Source organism: Phocoena sinus, chromosome 6, assembly GCF_008692025.1.
Source record: "Phocoena sinus isolate mPhoSin1 chromosome 6, mPhoSin1.pri, whole genome shotgun sequence".
Classification (NCBI taxonomy): Eukaryota; Metazoa; Chordata; class Mammalia; order Artiodactyla; family Phocoenidae; genus Phocoena; species Phocoena sinus.
Window position 1 is genome coordinate 13735259 of NC_045768.1, and position 25862 is coordinate 13761120.

Below are 25862 nucleotides of genomic sequence, written 5' to 3' on the forward strand. Positions count from 1 at the left end.
TCTTCGCTGATTGCTCCAACCCAATAAGCTTGGACGAGCCTGACACTGTGCTAGGACCTTGCAGGAATCTAAGAGGGCTAAGACTTGGGTTTTGCTGCTGCTCGCCCCACCCCACGCGGGATTGCAGGCAGGCAGGGGACAGGATGGGGGTTCAAGTCCCAGGTCCGTGTTCGTTTAGTCTGCGAACACTTTGAGTCCCACACTCGTGCCAGGAACTCGCGCGGGGAGAAGGAGAACGGAAGACCAGTCTTCGGTAGAAAAACAGAGCCTGCGACGCCGTGGATGCCGCCGCGGGGCGAGTTTCCCCATCCGGGCAGCGTTCGCCCCGCCCCCGAGGCCGCCTCGGAAAGGCGGCTCCGGCTGCAGGAACCGGCCCCGGGCCTGCCCTCCCCGGTTTCCGTCGCCTGGGCCGAGCCCTCGCGCCACCGGAAGCTCCCGCCGGGCCGCTGGGAAGCGGCGGCGGCGCCAAGGTTGGTTGCACTGCACCCCGCCCCCACCCACCCCGGGACTGCGGGGGCTCCCGGCCGCCGCCCCAGCGCTCCCCGCCCGGGACAGCCCGGCTCCAGCTCTCTGGGGCGGGGGCGGGGGCTGCCCAAGTGCGGGCCCCCTCCCCGCGCGCCTCCGGGACCTGGAATCCCGGCTGCAGAGCCCTGCCCCGGACTTGCTGCCCCCGCCCTTCCTGCGGGCGCCCGGGGCAGCCCTGCGGGGGCTCATCCTTGAATAGTCGCGGGCGCCGCTCTTCTCCCATCGGTGCGCACGCATCCGGAGATGTGGCGGTGGCGAGACGGCCGTCACCAGCCCGCGCGGGGAACGGGGCTGGGGGACACGGACAGGTCATCCGGCATCACTGAGCCGGGCGGGGGGTGATTGTGCTCCGGCTGAGGGACGCGGTGGGATCGCAAAGCTGGGAGCCCAACGTCATCCTGGGGCGGCCCACCGGGACTCCCAGGGAAAGTGGGGCCTGGTCCAGCTGCGCCCCGAAGGACAAGTGGAAGGCTGGGGAGACGCGGGTGTACAGTGCAGAGACTCCGCGTCTTCGGGGCCCGCGGGGGGGGGGGGACGCAGAGATGGGGCTGATGGCGGTTCAGAGTGGAAGAGAAGGGGGTCAAGGAGACATAAGGAGGAGCAGCCACAGAAGTGGGGCCGGGGGGAGCACGGAAGGGGTACAGGAAGCCACAGCAAGGAAGGGAACTGGAAAGGAGGCGCCAAGAGGCGTGTCAGGTGCTGGCCACAGGGCTGGTTGGATAGAAACTGGGACAAGCCCCGGACGTTTGGTACCCTCGACCTTGAGAACCTTGGGGAGATGGTTCCATGGAGATTGGAGTGAGGAAGCGGAGCGTCCGTGTAGACAGTATTTTCTAGGAGTTACGTTAAAGTGAGAAGGTGTAGATGTTGGAGAGGAATGTGGAATGAGGGTAGAGGGCGTTTTAAAGCACCATGTGTGGTTAGAACACAGGCTCAGGGCTCCCGAGTCCCCACTCACTATTGCGGAGTCCTTGGGCATGTCGCTGAACCTCTTGGTGCCTCAGTTCCCTTTTCCGTAAAACGGGGATGAAGATGACAATACCTGCCTCATAGGGTTCACGTGAAGATTAGATGAGATGGTGCCTGTAAAAGCACTTAACACGGCACTAAAAGCACCTGTTACTTTTCACTTGTAATTATTAGAGGAGCTTGCGATATTTTGCTGCTGATAGGAAGGAGCTGGGAGGCATTGAAGACAGAGGGGAGAGAAAAGGGAGCAGAGAGAAAGGGACCGAAGAACTTGGATGGAGAGAGAAATCTTGGGTTCCTGTGCCAAACCTAGGGAAGGAGGGAGCAGGAGGGGACGCAGGGAAGTTTGCAGGTTTGGGGTATGTGGTTAAGTGAGTGGCTTTCTGATAGTCTTTCTCCGAAGTAGGCCTCAAGGTCGTTTGCTGAGAGGGCCAGGTCAGGGCTGGCCCAGGTGAGGGTGGAGGTCCTGATTTCCACTGCAGCAGTAGGGTAGGGTGCCATGCCCTCTTTGCCAGTGACCCCAGGCAGACTCAGCATCGCTCCCGGGAAGGTGGACAGTTGAATTTACTAGGGTCAGAGGACAACGTCTGACCTGCCTTGCCCACTTGTGAGGCTCATCTAAAGTCGATGGATGTGAAAACACTATATAAGCATAACTTACCATTTTAATCTTCCTTCGTGACCTTGAGGAGCTGGAAGGGCTGTGGCCATCATCAATATCAAAGTTTTTCGGGCACTTCACTTGGGCCGTGCACCATGCCATGCTTTCACCCATGATCTCATTTAGTTATTACAACTCAGGTGAAGTAGGTATTAATATTAACCCCATTTTGCAGATGCAGAAACTGAGGTGCAGAGAAGTTACTGACCTTGTCCCAGGACCCACAGCTAGTAAGTGATGGACTCAGGGTCCCAACTCAGATCTGTCAGACCTCGAAGCCTGTGATTTGAAACTACTATGAAAGTTTGCAAAACCCCTAGTAGCAGCCCAGCAGAATAGAAAGATGTGGAGGGATCATCTTTTCCATTTGGTGGGTGAGGAAACAAAGGCTAGAAGCTCTGACCTCCATCCTGGGCTCTGTAGGCTCCACCAAGCTGCCTTGTTTTTGCCTCTCTTGAATGGGAGGAAGAACACAGAGCTTAGAGTCCCACAGACCTGGTGGTCATCGTGCTGTACCACCAGGTGCTGTGTGACTTTGGACCAGGCATCTTGCTCCTCTGTGCCTCCACGTGCCTGCGGAATTCCTAACAGGTTGCTCTAAGGAATAGGAAGGAAAATGTTGCCTGGGGCATGGTAGATGTGCCAGGAGCCATGCTCCCCACACAACAATGGATCTGCGTCCCACACAACAATGGATCTGCGTCCCACTTGGCAGCTGAGACCAACTCCTCATGACCTTGTATTTATTTAGACCTTTGTTCTTCTCAGGGCCAGGAAGTGGTGGCGCCTGATCTGAGTCTGTGGCCACCTGTGACTTCCTGAGTGGGGCCGTGGAGGTAGGGCCCTGAGCAGTCCATGGTCCTGAGGCCTCGGACTTCAGAGGGGAGGGCCAGGTGTCACACATACTGATGGAGAACGCCATGGGCAGGGCTGGGCCATCAGAAGCCTTCCTGCTGGCCTTGGCCATGGGGTCCCAGAATTTTAGACCCCAGAGAAGTCTTGGAGATAATCCTCTTGCAATTCCTTTTTTTTTTTTTTTTTTAAACAGATGGGGTAACCGAGACCCGCTGTGCAAAAGTGACTTTTACCTAAGATACTCTGGACAGGGCAGAGCTAATATGCACAGATCTTGCATTTTTGGACCTGACTCCAGAACCCTGGGGATTTCCACTGGGGCAGTGAACACCCACACCGAGTATCCTAGGCTGCTCGGAGGTTCCAGGGAACATAGACAAGTCACCGACTGGGGCTCTCTCTGCTCCTGTCCCCTGGGGAGGAAGTGGAGGAAGCCAGTGGCAGCCTGAGGTCCTCCGACTGGGGAAACTCTTAACTGTGGTTCCTGAAAGTCCGTGACACGGTTCTTTTTTCTCTCTGACTTGCTTTCCCCTCCCTCTTGCTCAAAAGAATGACTGGACACTCCTAGAGCCTGCAGTCACCATCCAGGGGATTTTTTTCACCACAAAGGGTAATTCCTGTCTCATCCCTGCTGTGACTCAGCTGTGACGTTGAACCGCACAAGCCAGCGAGAAGATAAAATCAGACTCCTGCACATCAGAGAGGGTGGCCTGGCCAGCACTCACCTCTTCTCCCAGCACAGACTCCACGGAGCTGGTCCCCTCCCCAGAGGAGCTTGAACAGGGGCCCCCCACCAGCCAGCCTGGGACCCTGAGATGGCCTCTGGCTCGGCCAGCAGCCGCCACCCGGCCCCCGATGAGAACGAGTTCCCCTTTGGGTGCCCCCCCACCGTCTGCCAGGACCCACCAGAGCCCAGGCCCCTCTGCTGCGCCGTCTGTCTCTCTGAGAACGTGAGGTGAGGGGTCGGAGGAGAAGAGGCGGGTGGGAAGGAGGTGCCAGGGAGGGACCCCTCATGGGAGGCGGGGGTGAGAGGAGCTGTGGTTTTGGGCAGGTGACTTCACCTCTCTGGCCTCAGCTTCCACACCTGTTCCTCAAGGGTCCCGGACACTGCCCCGTCTGACTGTTGGTGGGAGGAGAAGTAGCCACAGAAAGACGTCAGCTCCCTTAGCAGAAGGCCATCCAGGGTCTGGGGGAGAGCCTCTGGGTCCAGCTGGGCTACTTACTGTGTGGCCTGTGCAAATTGTTTGATGTCTCAGCCTCCTTGTCTGTAAAATGCCTGTAAAGTGATTTTCTACCTCCCAGGATTGTTACAAGGCCCAGTCAATAACATTCCAAAAAATCCTTGTAATAATGAATATAAACTCCCTGGTAAATGACAAACTGCTGTACAAATAGATCTTTTTCCACAGTATCACCCATCACTTCAGACTGTTTGCTGGGAATGCTTTTAAAGGGGACTAGATATTTTTTGTATTCATATATTATACATTTATGGATGTATATATAAAATATGTATATATTTGCATATAAATATATACAATGCACACATTTTGCATGTGTATAAAATATACGTATATAATTTACATTGTATATTATATATTAAAATATGTGTATATTTATATGTAAAATATAAATAACTCAGAGAGGTGTGACATCAATATGATCGTCAGTATCCCACCTTAAGCAACTATTATGTACCAACTGTGTGCCAAGCACTCTTGTGTCTCCAGAAGCCCCTTGGAAAGGTGGGTGCTATTATTACCCTATTTTACAAATGAGGACAGTGAGGCCTAATGGACAGATGAGGTCAGTTTGCCGCAGGTCAGTTTCCTGGCAGATGTGTTCTTAAACTGCCGTGCACCCCCAGCCTGACCTTTGTTTAGGACTTTACAGTTTAAGAAGGTGGGAAACTTCTCAGGCAAGCTTGAGGAGTTCCAATGTTTTCACAAAGGAGGAGGCCGAGAGAAGGCGGAGAGAGGTGGTGGTGAGAACGGCAGGTGGGGGGAGGAGCAAAGCTCGACTGGTTTCACCATCCTGGCTTCATCTCAGGCTTTTGCAATGGGTCTCTTGGCTTCCTTCGCTGTCCTTCCAAAACCTGGCAGAGGCGGGAGAGGGATCCAGGCCTGAGGCCTGAAGAGCTCTGCCCAGCTCTGCGCCTGCCTCCCTCGACCTTGGTGGATCCATACGTCCTCTGAGGCCTCATTCTCCTTCCTGTAAAATGGGCCTGACCCGTGGCTCTCACTGAGGACCGGATCGCTTGGGAGCTTTGTTAAAGCACATAGGACCATGTGTCACCCCATTCAGAGTCCGGCACCCACTCCTGGTTAAGAACCTCAGGCTAGGTGTTCTCGGAGGCCCCTTCTTATTCTGAGAGGCCATGGTCATCTGTAATTACTAAAAATAAGAGACCAAAATAAAATAGAGGAAGCTGAGAAGAACTAATATAGCTGCACATCCACAATCCTTTATCTGAACCCGTGGGGTCAGATGTAGTTTGGAATGGAGAAGTTTTTCAGATTTTAGAAAAGCAAGTCAGTGCATTACTGTGTAATTCTTCCAGCGGGAATTGGGGATGCACCTTATAATCAAGCAATGAATATTTCTGCAAACATAAATATTCACACTAAGTGGGATAAGTAGGGGCTTGAATAGCCTCTAGTCACTTCAGATCAGGTTTGGCTGCCAGAGAAGCTCACTGCAAACTACAGGAAAACATTGGCTTGGGAATGGTGGGTCTGGGATTGTGGAGCTGCAGGCTCATTGGTATCAGCTGCCACACTGGGCAAGGGCTAGGCATTTGGAGCTCTGGGGACGGTGGTTGGTGCCATGGAGTCGTGAATGCCTCACTCAGTGGCATTTGTTCATGTGTCCCCAGGAATGGTGACGATCGGATCTGTCCCAAATGCAAAGGGGATGACACACCATCTGAAAGGCCAGGAAGCCTTCTGTCTCAGGAGCAGGTAAGTTGGCACTGCCAGGAAAGACTGTCTGTCAGTTGTCTCCGTTGGCAGGGGAAGAGGCCAAGTAGGTATCTGCCCACCTAGTCCCTGCCAGGTGGCTCCTTCCTTGTCTGAGTCTAGACTGAATTCATTTTGTCAGCAGTGAGGAGACTGACATTTGCGGTGGGGAAGCAACTTGCCCCAAGCCACCTGGCCGACCCGTGACAGACTCAGGGTGAGAACAGCATCTAGACAGGGGTCAACACACCACAGCCTGCGGGCCCAACTCAGCCTGCCACCTGTTTGTACGGCTTACGAGCAAAGAATGGTTTTTACACTTAAAAGGTTTCTAAAAATTGAAAGGAGAATGAGATTTTGTGACACATGAAAATTATAAGGAATTCAAACTTCCAGGTCCCTACATAAAGTTATATTGGTTCACAGCCACAACTTACTCATGTATATATGCCTTGCGTGTGGCTGCTTTTTTATTTTTAATATTTATTTATGTATTTATATTTATTTGGTTGTGCCGGGTCTTAGTTGCAGCAGGCGTGCATGCTAACTCTTAGTTGCGGCGTGCATGTGGGATCTAGTTCCCTGACCGGGGATTGAACCTGGGCCCGCTGCATTGGGAGTGTGGAGTTTTATCCACTGTGCTACCAGGGAAGTCCCTGTAGCTGCTTATGTCCTGAAACAGCAGAGGTGAATAGTTGCAACAGAGGCCTCACAGCCCAAAATATTCACTCTCTGGCTCTTGACAGAAAAAGTTAGCCAACTCTTGACCTAGACAGTTCTTTCTGGCCCTGTTTGCCCTCAGACAGGGACAGGCCATCCTCATCTCACTTCTCCGGCTCTGCCAAACCGTGCTTCCAGGAATAAGATGCAACTTTGGTAGTGTGAGGGGCCAAAGAGATACCCTCAGGCATCAGTTTAGAACCCCAGCCCTTCTGAGCTGGAGAAGGACCCTCGCAGGTAATCTGTCCAGCCCAGAGGTTCCCACCTGTTGACCAGCACTGGTTCATTCCCACCAGTTCATGACAAAAATGATAAAAAAAAAAAAAAATAAGGAAATTGTTATGAGTTTTTCTTATAAAAGTAAATTCTTTCCATTTATAGAGTCAACCTTTACTCTGAGATGATGCCCTTCCTATTCATGTCTTTGTATAAAGGAAATGATTGTGATAGGTGATAGAATTCGGGGGTAAAGCCTTTATTTAGTAAAATTTTAAAATGGCAATCTTTATGTTCATCTCCTAATTTAAAAAGCAAACAAACTGGTATTGGTCTGTGAATCCAAAGCTTTAAGAATCCCTGCTGTAAATCTAACCCCCTCTTACACATGGGCCCCGACACCCACAGGGGCGTCTCATTGCAAAGCTCCCTCATGACCAGGGTCTCGCCAACTTGGCCACCAGCACTGTCCACACTGTGAGGCACCGGCTCCTTTCAACCAAAGCTCCACCCTTGCCCGAACCATGGCCCAGGGGTCAGGAGACTGGTGTCTGAGGATGGCTTTATAATTCAGTGCACGGCTGAGATGACTCCCCTGTCTCCACCTGTAAAGTGAAGATGCTAGACTGACTGTGCAGGGTCTTTCCAGCATCTGCAATGTCCCATTGCCAGTCAGTGGCTGGCAGGGCGGCTCTCCCTCCTGCTGTGGAACCAGAGGCAGGCAGGTCTCCACGCCTCCTTACCCCTTCTCCGCTCTGGCCCCTCTCCTGCGGAGAGTTGGAGGAATTTCCTGTCCCACCAGAGCTGGTTTTGAGGGCTTTCCTGTCTTCCTGTCAGCAACCCTCTCCCCCCGCAGGTCGTCAAGGGAATAATAGTAAGGATCCAGTGCATTTCCCCAGAACTTTATACTCTACAATGTGGTTAAGAGCTAATAGGATTAACACCCATGGAATAACTTTCCAAGCCTCCCTATTTGAGATCTTTGTACTCCGCCCTCGAAAGAGAGGACGTGGGCTAGATGCTTTCTAAGGCACCTGCCTGCCCGAAGGCATCAGGGCTGTCGTTTTGACGTGTTTTATTCTTGCCTTTTAACAAAATGAATACAGATTCATTGTACAAATCTTAGATAACATGAAGATGAGATATTTTAATATCTCTCAACCCAGTAGTCTTAATTTTTTCATCTTTGTTAATGTGAAATCAGATGAAAGTAGAAGCGTTCTGATTAAAGGGGAGCCTGGAGCCCTGTCCTTTCGGTTACCCCACTTCCTTCTCCTGTCCCAGCCCCTCAGAGACACTGGGGATTCCTAGGGCCCTGCAGAGCACAGTTTGAAACTTGCTGCCTTAAACCAAATGAAGTGACTCTGATGATGGAATTACAGGCACTGAAACAGGCTACAGAGTGGGAGGAGGGTACACCCCCAGTGGAAAGCTGGGGGGTGGGGTGAGCCAGTGGTCTGACACCTGCACAAAGCCACAAGTGGAAAGACCAGGGACTCCTTCAGCTTCTGACCCAATGGGAACTTTGGGGGGACTTTTGACCAAAGGAAAGCAGCTGATTATAAATCGACACTTTGCATACGTGGTGATTCTGCAGTTCGCGCATCTGGGGAAACCTGGGAAGTGAAGGTGGGGTGGACAGGCCGGGCCGGAGACCAGCTGAGCTAAGCCCCGAGGTGCCCATTCTTGCGACACTTTCCATGCCATCTGCTTATCAGTTTGTCCTCCTCCTCTGACTTCATTAGATTAATGTCTCTCTAAGAAGTGCTCAAAGCCCGAGACCGATTAGCTCATGTAAGAAGCAGATATTAAAGGATAACTGTTGACCTGGTTAGAGACTTGGTTCTTGCCTAGAATGACCTTCCTACAGAAGTGACAATGAAGTAGGGGACGACCCGGTGGCTGGGAAATAGCAGTCAATTCTGTCTGCCTGAGACCCTGTGAATGGGATTGTTTCTCTCACTCGCTTCCCTCTGAGGTCACTCAGGAAGGTCAAAAGCAAGCTGCTGCCAGTGGCTTACAAGAGTGCCTTAAACTATTCTAGAATCAGAAAACAATAGGAGGTCAAGCTGTCTAGTCCAATTTCCATTCTGTACTGGATTCCTGCCAAGTGGCTTTGTGTCCTTCCAGTGACGGGGAGCTCATTACTGCATGAAACCACCACTTCCACCATGGGGAACGAATTGTTGTACCATTTTCCTCTTTGTTTGTACTGAGCTGAAGTCTGTCTCCCTTGGGGCCACAAAAAGTAAGTCAGTCAGCCTCCTGTCCCCTGAGGCCGTCCTGAGTCTGTGGAAGGACGCTGACCACGTCCATCTTGAGTCTGTCCTCAGCCTCTGTGCATATCTGTGTGCTTGGAAATGCAATGCCTGGAAATGAACCCCCTTACACTTCTGAGCTTGACAATTGCATCTGTAACCTTATCGATCCCGTGACATCCTGTGTCATGGGCAGTGGTGATACCCCTGTTTCACCAGTGGGTAATATATCGAGGTTCAGTGAAGAGGTGTGCCTGCACCAGTCGTACAGCAAAGGTGGAGGCAGAGCCAGGCTCCCACTCCTGCCCCTTAGGCTGCTGACATCTTCTCTCTACTGCCTCCAGATGGTGGATCACCCCCAAATGTTTTACACAGGTTTAAATACACAGTCCGCCTTAAGTGCTGGAATCCACCAAATGCTGTGGAAACAGGAATGGGCAAGACTACTCTCAACTAGGGGAATCAGGCAGGACTTCCTGGAGGAGGTGGCAGTTGAGCCAAGCAGAGATTGCCAGAAAGGAAACTGACTCAGGTACAGAGGCGGGCAGGAACTAGCGAGCGGACCGAGTCTACCCTGTCACTGTCGAGTGCCTCTCCCTCAGCACTAGCTGAGACCCAAGCAAAAACAGCCCCTCCTGGCATCCCAGACCTTGGCCAGCCTCAGTGCCCAGCACAGCAGCGTGGGAAGTGCCTGGCACATTGCAGACCCTCCGCTCTGTGCAGTAGCTTCACGGAGGCAGCTCTCATGCTCCCGGCACCCTCTTGACACTCACATTCTCGGAGGCCCCTAGGTCCCCAAGTGGGGACCCTTTGATGGAGCTCTCTGCTGACCCCGTCACAAAGGGCCTGGGTAAGCAGGGAAGCTGGGAACACCACACACACCCAGACTTCTCGGACGTGGACAGAAGGACAAGTGTTCCCTCAGGGCTGGGATTTTGTTTTCTCTGTTTCCTCCTCAGAGGAAATTCCACTGCGAATTTTATTTTTAGCAGTTTGCAAGCAATGAGACCGCTCACACAGGGGCCTTCTGTGGCACCAGACAAGCACAGGCTTGGCTCAGGACAGATGCCCCGTTCCTCCTCTGCGACCCCAGCCCCTTCCCTCTCCAGTCCCCTCGGTCCCTGGACTTCAGATGAGGCTACCCTTTAGTCAAGGTGAGGACTCCTGGTGGGGAGGAAGGACCCTGGACGTAGATTCCAGGCCCCTGGCCTCTGCCACAGCCTTGCCCCAAACTTGCATCCTGCAAGTCACCGGCCATCTCAGCTTCAGCTTCCTCGCCTACACGAGAGGCAGAACCTCCAGTGGGAAAATAGGGTTTTACAGAATTAGTTATTAAGAGTTTGAGATGTGAGGATTAAATGAGACGCGTGTATGCGACAGCCATTAGCAAAAGGAAAAAGATGTCCCAAGGGCACTGCTTAATCCACAGGAATAATTTTGCTAATAATAGTACTTCTACTAATCATGGGTAACATTTACTGAGCACCGCGTCAGGCAGAATGATGCTCCCCAAAGATGCCCACGTGTTAATCCCCGGGACCTGTGCATATGTTACCTCACATGGCTCTGTTAGTCTGCTCGGGCTGCCGTAACTAAGTACCACAGACTGGGTGGTGTGAACAACAGAGATCTGTTTTCTCACAGTTCTGGAGGCAAGAAGTTCTAGACAGAGTTGGTTTCTTCTGAGGCCTCTCTCCTTGGCTTGTGGATACCCTCTTCCCCCAGCATCTTCCCATCATCTTCCCTCTGGATGTCTGTGTCCTAATTTTCTCTTCTTCTAAGGACACCAGTCATATTGGAGTAGGGCTCACCCTAATGACCTCCTTTTAACTTAATTACCTCTTTTAAAGACTCTGTCTCCAAATACAGTCATGTTCATGGGAGCTAGGACTTCCCTATATGAATTCAGGGTGGGGAGACACTACTCAGCCCATAACAATGGCAAAAGGGACTTTGCAGATGTGATTAAATTAAGGATCTTGTGGTGGGGAGATGACCCTGGCTTATTTGGTGAGCCTGTTGTTATCACAAGGGCCCCCAAAAGAGGGAGACAAGAGAATCAGAATCAGAGCGAGATCGGAAGATGCTGTGCTGCTAGCTTTTAATATGGAGGGAGGGACCCTGAGCCAAGGAGTGCAGGTGGCTTTCAGAAGCTGGAAAAACAAGAAAACATGCTCACCTTGGACCTCCAGAAGGGGCACAATCCTGCTCACTTTTAGGACTTCTGATCTCCAGGTCTGTAAGATAATATTGGGCTGGCCAAAAAGTTCGTTCGGGTTTTCCCATGACATGAAAAACCAGAACGAACTTTTTGGCCAACCCAAAAAATGTGGGTTGGCTTTTTGTTGTTGTTTGTTTATTTATTTGGTTGCGCCAGGTCTTAGTTGCGGCTCACGGGTTCCTTAGTTGTGGCTCGCTGGCTCCTTAGTTGCAGCACGTGTGTGGGCTCCTTAGTTGCGGCATGCATGTGGGATCTAGTTCCCTGGCCAGGGATCGAACCCAGGCTCCCCGCATTGGGAGCGTGGAGTCTTAACCCCTGTGCCACCAGGGAAGTCTCAGTGGGGGTTGTTTTAAGCCAATAAGTTTGTGGTATTTTGTTACAGCACAATAGGTCACTCATGTCAGAATTTACATATATTATGGCATTTAATCCTCACCATAACTCTATAAGGGGGAGTTCTGTTATTATAGTCACTTTGCAGACTAGGAAACTGAGACATGGAGAGGTTAATAACTCTCCCAGGGCCACATAGATAGTGTGTGAAGGGACAGAGATGCGCTTTGCACTCTGACAGGCTGGCTCCAGAGCCCACCCCCTTAACCCTGGAAAGCACCCCAAGGAAGGAGAGACTGAGTGACTGATGGTGGGACTCTGGGAAGCCTGGCTGGCCACCAGCGGCCTCTCAAGTTACCCCCTGCCCCTCCTCTGCCAGACACGAGAGGCTGGTCCCAGCCCACTCCCATTGTACGTGGTAATAAGGATGCCCGCTCCACCCATGTGGCACTTGCCAGCCTGCGTGGGCTTTCATTGCACAGACACACCACAGGGCTCAGATGCCAAAGGAACATGTGCCTCTCCACCTGTGGGTGATTCTGGACTCCCACCGTTAGTTCTATCACTTTCACCTTTTTACTTCCCTCTGACTCTCACTTCAAGCATATACCCTTAGAACGGCAGAGGATTCGAATCATGGGCGCATAGGGAGTTTCAGGGCCCGAGAGATGACCCCTCGTGCATTTGCCAGGTTCCTCCCCGGCCTCAGGCCCTCCATCCTTCCCTCATGTCAGGAACTACCTTCTGGGAGAGGCTGCATCACAGGGCACTTTCCAAGGCCACTGCAGTCTCCCTGACAAGGCTACACACCCCTCCCCAGTAAAACATCTGTTTTCTATTCTTTGTTGGGAGCAACTTGTGCTTGAAGCCCGGGGCAATGGGGCAAAGTGGGGGGTGGCCTTTTGCTGGGCTGTGCTCTGTGTCCCAAACCAACTGTACTCATTAAGCCCACAGCTCTCACTTATTTTACTATTAGAGAATAACTAGTGTGGCTTTGTATTTGCTCAGCCCAAAAGACCTCTGTCCTCCCCTCCTTTCATCCAAATCTCCCTTCACATCACCCCATGAGGTTATTCTTAAAAACAACAACAAAGCTCTTGGAAAATCAAGATATTATTTACATGTAATAAAATTCACTCATTTTAAGTGCACAGATTGATGAATGCCGGGAAATGTATACGTGTGACCTGCAGTCAGGAGGGTGAATGTTTCTGCACCAGAAAAAGCTTCCTTGTGCCCTTGTTTAGTCAGTCTCCCCCAGCTGCAGCCCAGGAAGCCACTGGTCTATTTTCTGTCACTATAGTTTTGCCTTTTCTAGAATCTTGTAAGAATAGAATCCTAGTATGTAGTCTTTGGTGTTTGACTCTTTTCATTTAGCATGTTTTGAGGTCCCTCCATGTTATCGCACATATTAGTAATTTAGTCCATCTGACTGCTGAGTAGTGTCCTGGAGTACGGATATACCGCACTTTGTTCATCCATCCACCAGTTGATGGATACTTGGATTGCTGGCAGCGTGGGCCTCTTAGGAGTAAAGCTGCCGTGAACATATTTTCACTTTCTCTTGGGTAAATTCCTAGGAGTGGAATGTGTGTGTTGTCAGATAACTTGATAAGCACGGTCTTACGTATGTATGATTTAACTTTATGAGATACTTCCATAGATTTTCCCAAAGCGATTGTACCATTTTGCATTCCCACCAGCAGCCTATGAGTGTTTCAGTTCCTCCACGTTCTCACCAAAGCTCGATATTCTCGTTCTTTGTAAATTTTAGCCATTTAGTGAGTGGACAGTGGCATTTCGTTACAATTTGCATTTCTCTGATGACTGGTGATGTTGAACATCTTTACATAGGCTTGTCATTTGTGTATCTTATTTTGTGAAGTATCTGTTCAGTATTTTACCCATTTTGTATTAGGTTGTTTGTCTTAATGAATTGTAAGCGTTCTTTATATATTCTGGATATAAGCCCTTTCCAGGTCTATGTTTAGGAAAAAATGTTCTCCCAGTCTCTCCTGGGCTTACCCTTTTTTTTTTTTTTTTTGCGGTACGCGGGCCTCTCACTGTTGCGGCCTCTCCCATTGCGGAGCACAGGCTCTGGACGCGCAGGCTCAGCGCCCATGGCTCACGGGCCCAGCCGCTCCGCGGCACGTGGGATCTCCCGGACCGGGGCACGTGGGATCTCCCGGACCGGGGCACGAACCTGTGTCCCCTGCATTGGCAGGCGGACTCCCAACCACTGCGCCACCAGGGAAGCCCTGGACTTACTCTTGATAAGAGATAGAGGCATGGGGTAGGAAGATCCCTGGAGCTGTGCTGCTTCCTAGCTGTTCCTCCTTGAGTAAATCCCTGGCCCTCTGTGAGCTTCAGTTTCTTCATCAATCAGATGGGAACAAAAAACCTACCCTGCTATCCCCAAGTGTTGTTAGGGGCCCTAGGAAGAATTATGACTATGAAAGCATTTTGTAAACTCCTCAGACTTATACATAGGTTAACAGTATTGTCAAGTTGCTTGTTAGAGGCCCTCACAGAGCCCCCAGACCAGTGGGGGCAACCAAAAAGTAAATGATGATTACAGGGCTGAGTGGAACATGTCCCATCAGGAGAGGTGGCAGCGCTTCCCAGGAGCACAGCAGGGGCCCTGCTCTTGTTCTGAAGGAGGGTTACAGGACGGCTGAAGCAGAAGGAACAGCATGTGCAGAGTTTTGTGGCCCAGCCCAGCTTATGCCTGGTGGATGCTGGTGCTTTGCAGAGAGCCCCAGTGCCACTGGGAGCCCCATAACATCCAGTGACATGGTTCTTATTTCCAGGATCACCCCGAGGTGGCTGAGGCTGGAGTTGGGTGTCCCTTTGCAGGTGTTGGCTGCGCCTTCAAGGTAAGCATCTGAGTGTGAGAGAGGAGATCTGTATACTACAGTCTCAGACCTTCCCATCAGCCCCTCCGGGATGTTCCCACAACATCAAGCTACGCCTCTGGATGTACCTTACATGACTTTTCCGAGCAACAAATTCACTAGTAAATCATCTTTGTACTCAGGGGAGTTCTTCTTAATGTCTCACCTGGGCATTTGTAGCATCACAAAAATGACCACCGCCCGCACCCCCAAAAACCCCCTTTGCCTCTCTCCATGGTCCTGAATCATCACTGCACTCAAGGGCATGGCAGAATTGTTGCTCTGGAGGCTGGGATGGACACAGCTCATCATGGCTATGTCTCATGCCAGGGTCCTTCTCCGAATCCCTCTTGCTGTACACTTCCCTTGGCCAGGTGAATGGATATGACTTCCCTTGGCAACCTTTGGTGGCAGGACTCTCCACTGCTCCCTGGTCCTCCCTCCCCCTCTGTTTTCACTGATCAGCCCCACTCTCTTGGCAGGGGGGCCCAAAGTTCATGCAGGAGCATGAGGTCACCTCCCAGGCTACCCACCTGAACCTGCTGTTAGGGTTCATGAAACAGTGGAAGACCCAGCTGGGCTCTGGCCTGGGGTCTGGACCCGTGGCCCTGGAGCGGAATCTGTCAGACCTGCAGCTGCAGGGGGCTGTGGAGGCAGCTGGGGACCTAGAGGTGGACTGCTACCGGGCCCCCTGCTCCGAGAGCCAGGAGGAGCTGGCCCTGCAGCACTTCATGAAGGAGAAGCTCCTGACTGAGCTGGAGGGGAAGCTGTGCGTGTTTGAGAACATTGTCGCCGTCCTCAACAAGGAGGTGGAGGCCTCCCACCTGGCCCTGGCCGCCTCCATCCACCAGAGCCGGCTGGGCCGTGAGCACATCCTGAGCTTGGAACGGAGGGTGAGCATGGGAGGCACGTTTACCCTCAAGGCAGCTCAGGGCCGCCCCCCACCGCCCCGCCACCCCATCTTGTCTCCAGAGCAGAGGACCAGCCTTCCTGCTAAGCATTCTCCCTGTGCAGACCAGTCACTCCTCCTTCAAAAGTATCTCTCCTGCATCCCACAGCCTTCTAGGAAGAGGACAGAGTCAGAAGTTATAGTCAAGGTCAAACTCCCCCGTCCAGTGCTTCCTTTCCTTTGCTTAAACTTCTGCAATAGACTATCCCCACCCCAAGCATCTCATTCCACAGCTGGACATTTTGCACCGCTAGAAAGTTCTCCCTCGTACTTAACTAAAATCAGCCTCCTGTGTCTTCCCTGCCCCTCGGGGCCCCCAAAACATCTGACTTCTAGCCCCCATGGAAGCCCTTCAGAGATGAGCAGTCAGTAATAATATCCTGAGTGTTTCCTTTTATAGGCTAAACACCCCCAGTGCCTTCACCACTTCATCAGAGCACATCGTTTCATGCTGTCCTCATATGTGCTGGCTTAGCCTCTAAAGGATTCCACACACTCAGAGTGGTGGTGTCAAACCACCAGATAATCCACTTATCTGACAGTTCTTGGTTGCACCAGACTGTCCCCTCCTTTGTTCCAGAGTTTATACTTTTCTTAATATAACCAGTCACAATGTTAATGTTGCTTTTTGGGGGGGCAGCAACATTACTTCACCATCTCATGTTGAGTTAGGCCTGGATTTTCGTTCCAGGTCCACCATTAATTTGCTGTATAGATCTGGGCAAATCACAGGACTGCAGCTTTCCCATCCGTAAAATTAGGGCTTCAGTTTTCTTTAAGGACACTCACTTCCATTCCTGACTTCCCTACCTGAGTACACCCAAGAAAAAATTTGTATTCTTTCAAATGTCAGTGGAGGATCCTACCAGAAGAGCCAGGCACTGGGTTTGGGTGGCGAAGTAAAGGATTTATTTATGTAACTCTTGCCCCAGTTGGAAGGTGATGGCCTCCCCGAGGGCAGTGACTGTGTCTTCAGTTCATTAACGAATTTCCTGGCTCTACTCTTACGTGCCAGGCACTGTGCAAGGCATGGACACAGATAAAATGAGCATGGGCCCAGCCGTTGATAGGGGAGACCGTCTATCCTGTTGGAAAGGCAGAAAAATGTATCTCAGATGGTTGTAAAGCCTCTATAAGATCGAAGATGAAAGAGAGATACCAGCTGAGCTAGGGCAGTGGATGTTTTGCAGAGGAAGAACTCTGTGAGCCAGGTTCCTGACGGACGAACAGGAGTTGGCCAGTGGACAAGGAAGGGAAAGGAATCCCAGGCAGGAGGGACGGCATGTACAAAGGCAGATGCACGTGGCTGAGGGAGGCAAGGAAAGCAAATTCGGGGGCAGCTCTGTCTCTACATCCCACTGTCCCCATCCCACCGCCAAGCTGGATTCTGGTGCCCCTGGCTGAATGGGCTTTCCCCGCCCCAGGTGATGGAGCTGCAGCAGACCCTGGCCCAGAAAGACCAGGCCCTGGGCAAGCTGGAGCAGAGCTTCCGCCTCATGGAAGAGGCCTCCTACGACGGCACGTTCCTATGGAAGGTCACCAGTGTCACCAGGCGGTGCCATGAGTCAGCCTGCGGCAGGACTGTCAGCCTCTTCTCCCCAGGTAAGGCCTCCCCGGGGGCACAGACACCAGCTGGGGGAGGCGGGCGGGGGTGGGGGTTCCGCTCTGACAGGCGGGCTGCGTCCAGTTAGACCAGTGTCCATTCGGGCCCCCAGCCCTACCAGGCCCGCGGAGGTAGTAGGCCCCTCCCCGCTCAGCCGCGTGGATCAGGGGCTGTTTGCACCAGGCATGCCTCCCTGGACATCCGTCACGGTCTGCAACTAGGAATAAAATGATCTACGTTGCGTGGATAGCGGTAGTGAATGAGAGTGCGCTGTGAACCAAAGTTTGTGTAGATGCGAGGGAAGCCCAGGGTGACTTTCACAGGTAAATACCATGGGGCCCCGCCCTCAGAGACCCCGTGGTCTGAAATAAGACAAGTGGAGAACTCTGTGTACCACTGTGGGGAGCACGTGATTGAGTATTGTGTACACTGGGGCAGTTCTTAGTCGTTTCTGGGGCCCCTGGGCCTGGCACGATGTCTTGCATGAAGTAGGCAGTTACTCGGTTGTTGTTTCTCCTAATTAACTGATAGCTGTCTGTGTAATAACGTGTATATTTGTGCTCAGACCTGTGTGCTTTTCCCCTGGCCTCACTCGCGTGCCTCTAAGTAAACGGGTGGGTCGTTAAGGAGGATTTCTGCCGATGGCAGTTTTAACCACCACTCACATCTGCTCCAGCCCCGTGCTTTTCCTGGCCATCTGCTCCTCTGACACACCCAAGGTCAACAGTGCTGGGATTCAGAGGGGCATGGGAGCTTGCCCCACACCACAGAGCAGGCTGGGTCCCAAAGCCAGCCCCCTTTCCTCAGGAACAGGGACAGCCCCTTCAGGGGGTGGCCTCGCCTCCTACACGTAAGCTTTTTTGTCCTGGCTTCTTTCCAGAGAGGGAAAAAGCAAGCAGTGTCTCTGGCTTCCTGTTCTACCAAAACACAAGGGGCACAGATGAGTCAGACTGTCAGCCTGTCCCTCCTCCACTCCTTCCCGCATACCCTCCACACCCTGTCCCCGCTCAGCCCCTCCCAGAAGGGCCCTCATGGTGAAGGCTACTGGAACCCACACTCAGATGGCTCTTTCAGCTGCCCAGGGAGAGAGCCCACAGGCCCCCGTGCCTAATGACCAGGTGATGATTCATCCCGGGGGCCTTTGCCCGCGGTGGCCGGCAGCACTGTGATTCACCGCACTCTCTCCCAGCCTCCAGGAGACCCCAACCGCTTGGCCTAGGGCAGCGGAAAGAAGTCCGTGTTGGGAGGTAGGAGGCCTGGCCCCTAATTCTGTCTCTGCCCCCAGTACACTGTGACACTGTGGCCAGCCACTTCCCCTTGCTGGGCTTGGGTTCCCGACTACAAAATGCAGGTTGGTTAAATCAGAAGTGTGATCCCAGGGCCAGCAGCATCTCTATCCCCTGTTAGAAATGCCAGTTCTCAGTCCTCACCCCAGCACTACTGAGTCAGAAGCTCCAGGGGCAATCTGTGATTCTGATGGCCTTTGACAGCCACCAGCCCAGATGATCTCCAAGATTTGATGCTCTATAACGGAGAAGAATGCTGAGCTCCATCCCCAGATTTCATTTTTATTTTATTTTATTTTTTTTGGCTGCATTGGGTCTTCGTTGCGGTGTGCGGGCCTTTCATTGCGGTGGCTTCTCTTGTTGCGGAACATGGGCTCTAGGCACACAGGCTTCAGTAGTTGTGGTGCGCGGGCTCAGTTGTTGTGGCTTGCGGGCTTTAGAGCGCAGGCTCAGTAGTTGTGGCGCACGGGCTTAGTTGCTCTGCGGCATGTGGAGTCTTCCCGGACCAGGGCTCAAACCCGTGTCCCCTGCGTTGGCGGGCAGATTCTTAACCACCGCGCCACCAGGGAAGTCCTGATTTTGTAGTTTTGAGCCATGACCTGGGCATGCCTAACTGTCAGTCCCAGTTTCCTCATCTGCAAAGCCCAGCACTCTCCAGCTGCCTCGGCGCTGACTCTGGCTTCCTCATTTCAGCTTTCTACACTGCCAAGTACGGATACAAGTTGTGCCTGCGGCTCTACCTGAATGGGGACGGGACGGGGAAGAGGACCCACCTGTCCCTCTTCATCGTGATCATGAGAGGGGAGTATGATGCCCTGTTGCCGTGGCCTTTCCGGAACAAGGTATGGGCCTGGGGGACAGTGGGGGTGGGATGGAGGAAACCTGGGTCCTGATCCTGATTTAGCCATGAACTCGCCTGTGTGACCTCGGCAGATCCTCTGCCCTCCGTGCTGTCAGTTTTCCCTCATAAAACAAGAGCCTGAGTTCACATCTAGTAGCCGAGGCTCTTTGCTGCATTCTGAGTCTAGGAGCTAAAGTGTTTGGACCAGCGACCCTGGAAGACGTGTAGAGATGAAGTTCACGTTGGGGGTGAATAAGGAAAACTTCTTGGAGGAGGTCCTGTGGGGCTGGCCTGAACTGACGGCATTCTCAGGAAAAGGGGAGGAGGAGCAGATCCTCTGCACAGCTTTTAGAATGGCCCAAGTCCCAAGCGGGGATGTGGTGCCACGGGAGCTCTCCCTCGCTGCTGGTGGGACTGTAAGACGGTGCAGCCACCGTGGAAGATAGTTTGGCGGTTTCTTACAAAATTAAACATACTCTTACCATGTGACCCAGAAATCACACTCCTGGATGTTTACCCAAATGCGTTGAAAACTTACGTCCACACAAAACCCCTGCAGACAGATACTTACAGCGACTTTATTCATAATCGCCAAAACTTGGAAGCAGCCAAGATGTCCTTCAGTAGGTGAACAGATAAATGAGCTCTGGTAAATCTAGACAGTGGAATATTATTCAGTGCTGTAAAGAAATAAGCTACCAAGCCATGAAAAGATGCGGAGGAAGCTTAAAGGCATATTACTGAGTGAAAGAAGCCCATCTGAAAAAGCTAGATACTGTATGATTACAATTATATGACATTCTGGAAAAGGCAAAACTGTGGAGATAGTAAGAAGATCAGTGGTTGCCAGGATTTCATGGAGGGGAGGAGAGATGAATGGGTGGAACGCAGAGGATTTTTAGGGCAGTGTAAATACTCTGAATGATATTATAATGATAAGTACATTTGTCCAAACGCATAGAATGTACAACGCGAAGAATGAACCTTAAACCGGGGACTTTGGGTGAACATGGTGCGTCAACATAGGTTCATCATCTGTAGCAAATGTACCGCTTTGGTGGGGATGTTGACAGTGTAGGAGGTCGTGTGGGGACATGTACTCGGAAATCTCTGTGTTTTCCATTCAATTTTGCCGTGCACCTAAAATTGCTCTGAAAAATAAAGTTTGTTAAAAACGCTTAAAAGGGCCGCCGGAGGTGGGAGTGTGGCAGGGATTCCCCACGGGTGGACGGCGGCAGCAAGGGAGTAGGGGAGGCAAGGGGAGGGTGTGGACTCCACACCTCAGCTGGGTGGAGGAAGATAAGGGCGAGCAGGTGGGGTGGAAGCGGTAGTGCCGCAGTGGTCTGGCTATGAGTCAGTAGGTCAGTGGTTCCCATGTGTGCTGGGGGGATTTTCAAAATACTAATGACTGGGTCTCACTCCCGTAGATGGTGAGGCGTGAGCATCGGGAGTTTTCAAACCTTCCCAGGGAATTCTAAAGTGTAGCCAAGTTTGAGAACTGACTGCTGCAGTGGGCGATGGGCGTTTCAGTGACGTGTGCCAGGGAGGAGGCTGTGTGTCACTTTGAGATCGTTGGCTTCTCGGAGGCACCCAGGGCCCCTGTACAGACCAGAAGCTGGGTTCGTGTTTCAGGGTGTTGATTGCCGTCTGCTCAGTGGAAGGCCTGTCTGCTCTCGCCTGGGAGGGTCCAGCTGTGTTTGAAGGATCAGACAGACATCTCAGTGCAGGAAGGGACATCTTGGGTTATGGAGTCCAGCCTCCTTGTCCGGGCTTAGTCCCCGCTTTAGCCCCCAACAGCCAACCACAACTGACAGTGGCATCTGAATTCCCCCTTCCTGTTAGAACACCTGAGCTCTAATCACAGGACACCCTGAAGCCTGCTCACGGTACCAGGTGCTTCCGTTTCCGGGCTCTTCCTGTACACCATGTGTGGTCCTTACGTGTTTCTTTGACTCCTGATCAGTGTGAGCTCAGGGTTAGAGGGGCTGCACGGGTGACAGGCACAGACCCTGTCCCTGACCTCCCACTGGCCCCTGCCCCACAGGTCACTTTCATGCTGCTCGACCAGAACAACCGTGAGCACGCCATCGACGCCTTCCGGCCCGACCTGAACTCAGCATCCTTCCAGCGGCCCCAGAGCGAAACCAATGTGGCCAGTGGCTGCCCACTCTTCTTCCCCCTCAACAAGCTGCAGTCGCCCAAGCATGCCTACGTGAAGGACGACACCATGTTCCTCAAGTGCATCGTGGAGACAGACGCTTAGGGCAGGAGGGGCCGAGCAAGCCGCACCCGGGTCCCGAGGGAGCACCCGCTCAGATGGGGGTTCAGCAAGATGACTGAGGTCCTGCCTTTGGCGCCCAAGATCCCAAGGCACAATGATGGGCCGGGGCTGGCGTGACGTGAGCCGAGCGGACAGATTGACCGTGGCTAGCTATCAGTTTAGTGTGGCGGGACCTTGGACTGGGCCCACAAAGGCACAGGGTCCCAAAGGAGGTGGTGCAGGACTGATCCCCCTGCACTGACCGTGCAGCACTGGAGCCCCAAGAGCCACCCGGCCCTGAATGTTGAGATGGACTCCGGCCGAGATGGGGAGGGTGTGGGGACCAGGCTGGGGCGTGGATGGGGAGCTGGAGGTGTGGGACCTCAGCAAAGAAGCTCCAGGGATGGGAAGACCTCTGCAGGCCGCCACAGAGAGTGAGCTTGCTCTCATCCTGCTTGGAATCAGAACCAGGACCAGGGGGTGGAAGTGACAGGGTGCCGGTGCGAATTCAATCTGTCCCATCCTGGACCGAGTTCCCCAGCACTGGAGGTGAACAAGCAAAACCAGGGGGCCACGCTGCGGGGAGGGCATCAGATGCGGGGAGGGGTGGTTTTGAAGACCTTCATGGTTCCTTCCAGCCCAGACTCTCTGACTCTAGGCCTCCTGGGCCAGATGAGGCCTAGTGCCGCAGGGGGTCTGGAAACATTCAGGAGCCCGATGCCCTCCAGTTTCCTGACTCACCTTCAGTACTGCCAGGTGGGCTGAGCTGACCCGCACGGCACCTGCCACCCTGGGCCGGGCAGTCTGCTTGCCCTCCATGCGGAGCCACGCAGAGGCCCTGCGTCCTGCGCGTCCCCCAGCTGAGCGCCCCTCCCCCTGCTCCAGGTGAAACCAGGTCCCTAGCTCCCAGAGGCAGCTGGAGGGAGCGTGGAGAAGGAGAGGGGCACAGACTCTCCACGCTGCCTGCCTGGGGGCCCCACTCTTGGCCATTTCCAGAATCCCGTGTCGCCCGTTGAACGAAGGTAACCACATCTCTAGTTGATGGATCAGGACTGCTGAGCCACCCACAGGTGTTGACCTTTTATATGTATAAAACCGAAGAAAGAATTTTTTTTTAAATCTCTTTTGCACTTTTCATAAAGGGTATGGTTGTGGGAGTTGGTGGTGACTTGTGAGCTCTGGGTGGCGCTGCCGGTTTTGCAGGTGGCATCCAAGGCTGGTGTGCTGGCAGGAACATGCCTCTCTGCCTCAGTCTTCTGTCTGTAATGGGGGAACCGCGCCCCGGCCTGCCTCCCTCGCTGAGTTCTGTGACCTCAAAGGAGATGCTACGCAGGAGAGGCTAGAGGGAGAAAGGCCCGGGCACCACTGCCCACCTGGCCTGGCCTGGCCTGGCCTGGCTGCGGCCCATGCTTGTCTTCTCACCTTGGAGGTCCCTACACAACCAGTTCCTGTAGGGACCCTCGCCTGTCTTTCCAGAACCCTGAGGCTGCGTGTTGCCGCTCAGAGATGCAGGGCAGGTCCCCCGCTCTGCCTCTCCCCACCAGGCTTCCCTGCAGCTTACTCTTCCTCTGTTTGCCGAGGCTGTGATGGGCTTCATGCCTCACACCATCAGGGTTCTCATCTGTGAAATGGGTCAGCAGCCCTGCCTGGCCTCTCTAGCCCAGCGTTTGTGAGGATGACGCTCACATAAGAGGTAACGGAGGGCTTCCCTGGTGGCGCAGTGGTTGGGAGTCCGCCTGCCGATGCAGGGGACGCGGGTTCGTGCCCCGGTCTGGGAGGATCCCACGTGCCGCGGAGCGGCTGGGCCCGTGGGCCATGGCCGCTGGGCCTGCGCGTCCGGAGCCTGTCCTCCGCAACGGGAGAGGCCACAGCAGTGAGAGGCCCGCGTAACGCATAAAAAAAAAAAAGAGGTAACGGAGCAGCACGGCCCAGTGGGATCAATATATCAGAAAACGCAGACCCACCCCTAGTCCAGACCTGGTATCCCATCGTGCCTCAGCCTCTTCATTTACAAACACGGGGAAGCATCCTGCCTGGCCCTGCCCAGCTCACAAAGTTTTCACGAGGCCCAAATATGATACCCGAGCCCTAGTGCTTTGTAGTGTAATGGCATCTTGCCACACGTGATAGGCTACAAACATGTCAGGGCTTCTTTTTCTCGTCCCCGCTGCTGACAGCCTGTCATGAGGCTGACTTGCTTCCTTGATGTGTGTAGAAACAAAGGTCTGGCCCAGCAAGTGTTGGGGACATCTGTCTCAAAGCTGGTATCCTGGCCAAAAAGAAAAATCATCCCTACTCACTAAGGTAACAAGCGATTTGTGGGACAAGCACTTCTAGGGACAAATATCACTCTGTCCCTTTCACCGCTTATATCTGATGGGAAAAGACACATACTCTCTTCAGACACTGTGAGCTGCAGCCATTCTTTCGGTAAAGCTTTATTGAGACATACTGTGCTGGCCCCTAGGGTGTGGGGAACGGTAAGATGTGCACCCTACCCTCAAGAAACTCTTAGTGCAGTGGGTGAAACAGGCATAAGTAGCTCATTGAAACTGATACATAAGAGAGGCCCAGAGACAGCACAGGAACTCAGATCCGTTGGTTGAAGCACGGAGGGCTTCCTGGAAGAGGTGGCCTGTAAACTCACCCTTAAAATATTTTTGAGATGCAGAGACTAAGGGTGTGAGGGACAGTAAAGACCCAGAGTTGGGATGCAGTCTTGCCCTCAGGTAAGGTCTGAGGAGGCGGAACCGCGGAGGGGAAGGCAGGAAGGCAGGATGGGCTGGAGCACAGAAAGCATCTAAGGTGGTCCCAACTGCCCGAAAGTAGCAGCACTGGGTGGGAGGTTCCCAGATCAACCTGCGTGTGACCTTTCAGGCTGTTAACAGTAGGATGAGATGATGATTTGAAACCGTTACTAATTTACCTTCCACCAAAGCTCTACGTTAAGTGCACCAAACACCTGATGTCTTACCTCTTACAGACGATTCAAGAGGAGGGGAGGCAAGATGCAGGCAAAACTGCTGTTTCATTGGATCCTCACAAAACCCTTGTGAGATAAGCATGGTGTAATCCCCTTTTAGAGACTGGGAAACTGAGGCCAGAGAGGCCAGGTGCCCTGCCTAATGTCAGGTGGGAGAAAGGGAGGCAGTGGAATTAGAAGCCAGGTCTTTTCTTCTAGTTACTTTCCTTCTTTTAGGTTGACGAGGAATCTTCAGTTCCTTTTGTGTCTTCAGCCAAGACGAAGTCACATCTTCACGGGAAGCCCTGGGAGGCAACGGGTCCCTCTGCTCCCAGCCAGAGGGCCTGCCCGTGGGAACCACAACGTCACCCCGATGGTGCCCAGGAGGGGCGCGTGAGCACAGTCAGCAAAGGGAACGTTTGCTGTCACCTGGCGGCTCACAGGCCTCCTTGGGGGTGTCCACAGGTGATCCTCGGACCACCCTGAGCCATATGGACGACTATTTATGCCTTTAATTGTTCATTTCTGATTGTAAGAGACACATACTCATGGTAGAAAAACTGGAAAACTACAAATGTAGTATACAAAAGGAAGTAAAAATCAGTCATGAGCCCAGTGTCCAGAGAGTACTGATAGAAACATTTTAATAAATTTTCTATGTCTTTTTGAAACAGTAGATACAAACACAGACACACACGGACTTTTAAAAATGCATTTAAATCACACCAATTACAGCCTTATGCTCTCCTTTGTTCACTTAACACCCCCTTATGCCATTCTTCCGTTAGCCCCTGTTCATAGGCGAAGCCACGGAAACTAAGAAGAGGGAGATAATGTGTTCAAGCCCAATCTGAATCAGTGGTGAAATCAGGATTCACACTTTCGATGTGATTCACACTCAGATGGAGAAACTGAGGCACGAAGAGGATCAGCCTGTCTGAGGTCATGAGACTGCGGGGCTCCTGGACTCTTCTCTGCCTTTCATCTGGTGTCTGGGCAGGGCTCCCGGAGATCTCAGGAGAGGATTTGCTCTGTGGGTCTGAAAGAGACCGTGGGTCCAGAAGCCAGCGGGCGGGACGCTGTGCCCACCTGCACCTGGGAGAGTGAAGCTTCCTATGCTTTCAAGCAGCTGAACCCCAGTGGAGCAGACAGGACCCACTTCCCCTTACCGATCCCTGCTCCGCTACTGAGCTCCAGAGCAGAGACTTGCTAAGCCTCAGTTTCCACTTCTGCATGAAGGTGAAAATCCTAGCCTCACGGTGTTGCTATGAGGATGCCAAGGTTGTGGAAACCACTAGTTTTGGACACTGTGGGGTCCCAGTCTAGTAATAACAGAAACAAGGATCCCAAAC

At 52.8% G+C, this 25862-nt stretch overlaps 1 protein-coding gene across 4 annotated transcripts; it reads left to right on the forward strand.

The window, feature by feature from the left end:
• The first annotated feature begins 331 nt into the window (after positions 1-331).
• On the forward strand, positions 332-25120 carry TRAF1 (TNF receptor associated factor 1). 4 transcript variants are annotated; one of them, XM_032634827.1, is made up of 10 exons: positions 361-470; positions 2331-2385; positions 3560-3965; positions 5886-5970; positions 14526-14591; positions 15092-15502; positions 16983-17160; positions 19141-19289; positions 21333-23241; positions 23459-25120. In XM_032634827.1, the coding sequence occupies exons 3-9, from the start codon at positions 3826-3828 to the stop codon at positions 21549-21551; spliced, it is 1248 nt and encodes a 415-aa protein (XP_032490718.1). In that variant the 5' UTR covers positions 361-470; positions 2331-2385; positions 3560-3825; the 3' UTR covers positions 21552-23241; positions 23459-25120. The 4 variants fall into 4 exon arrangements, with proteins under 4 accessions (XP_032490719.1, XP_032490718.1, XP_032490721.1 ...); XM_032634830.1 differs by lacking the exon at positions 361-470 and adding an exon at positions 535-833; XM_032634831.1 differs by lacking the exon at positions 361-470 and adding an exon at positions 535-750.
• The last annotated feature ends 742 nt before the right edge of the window (positions 25121-25862 follow it).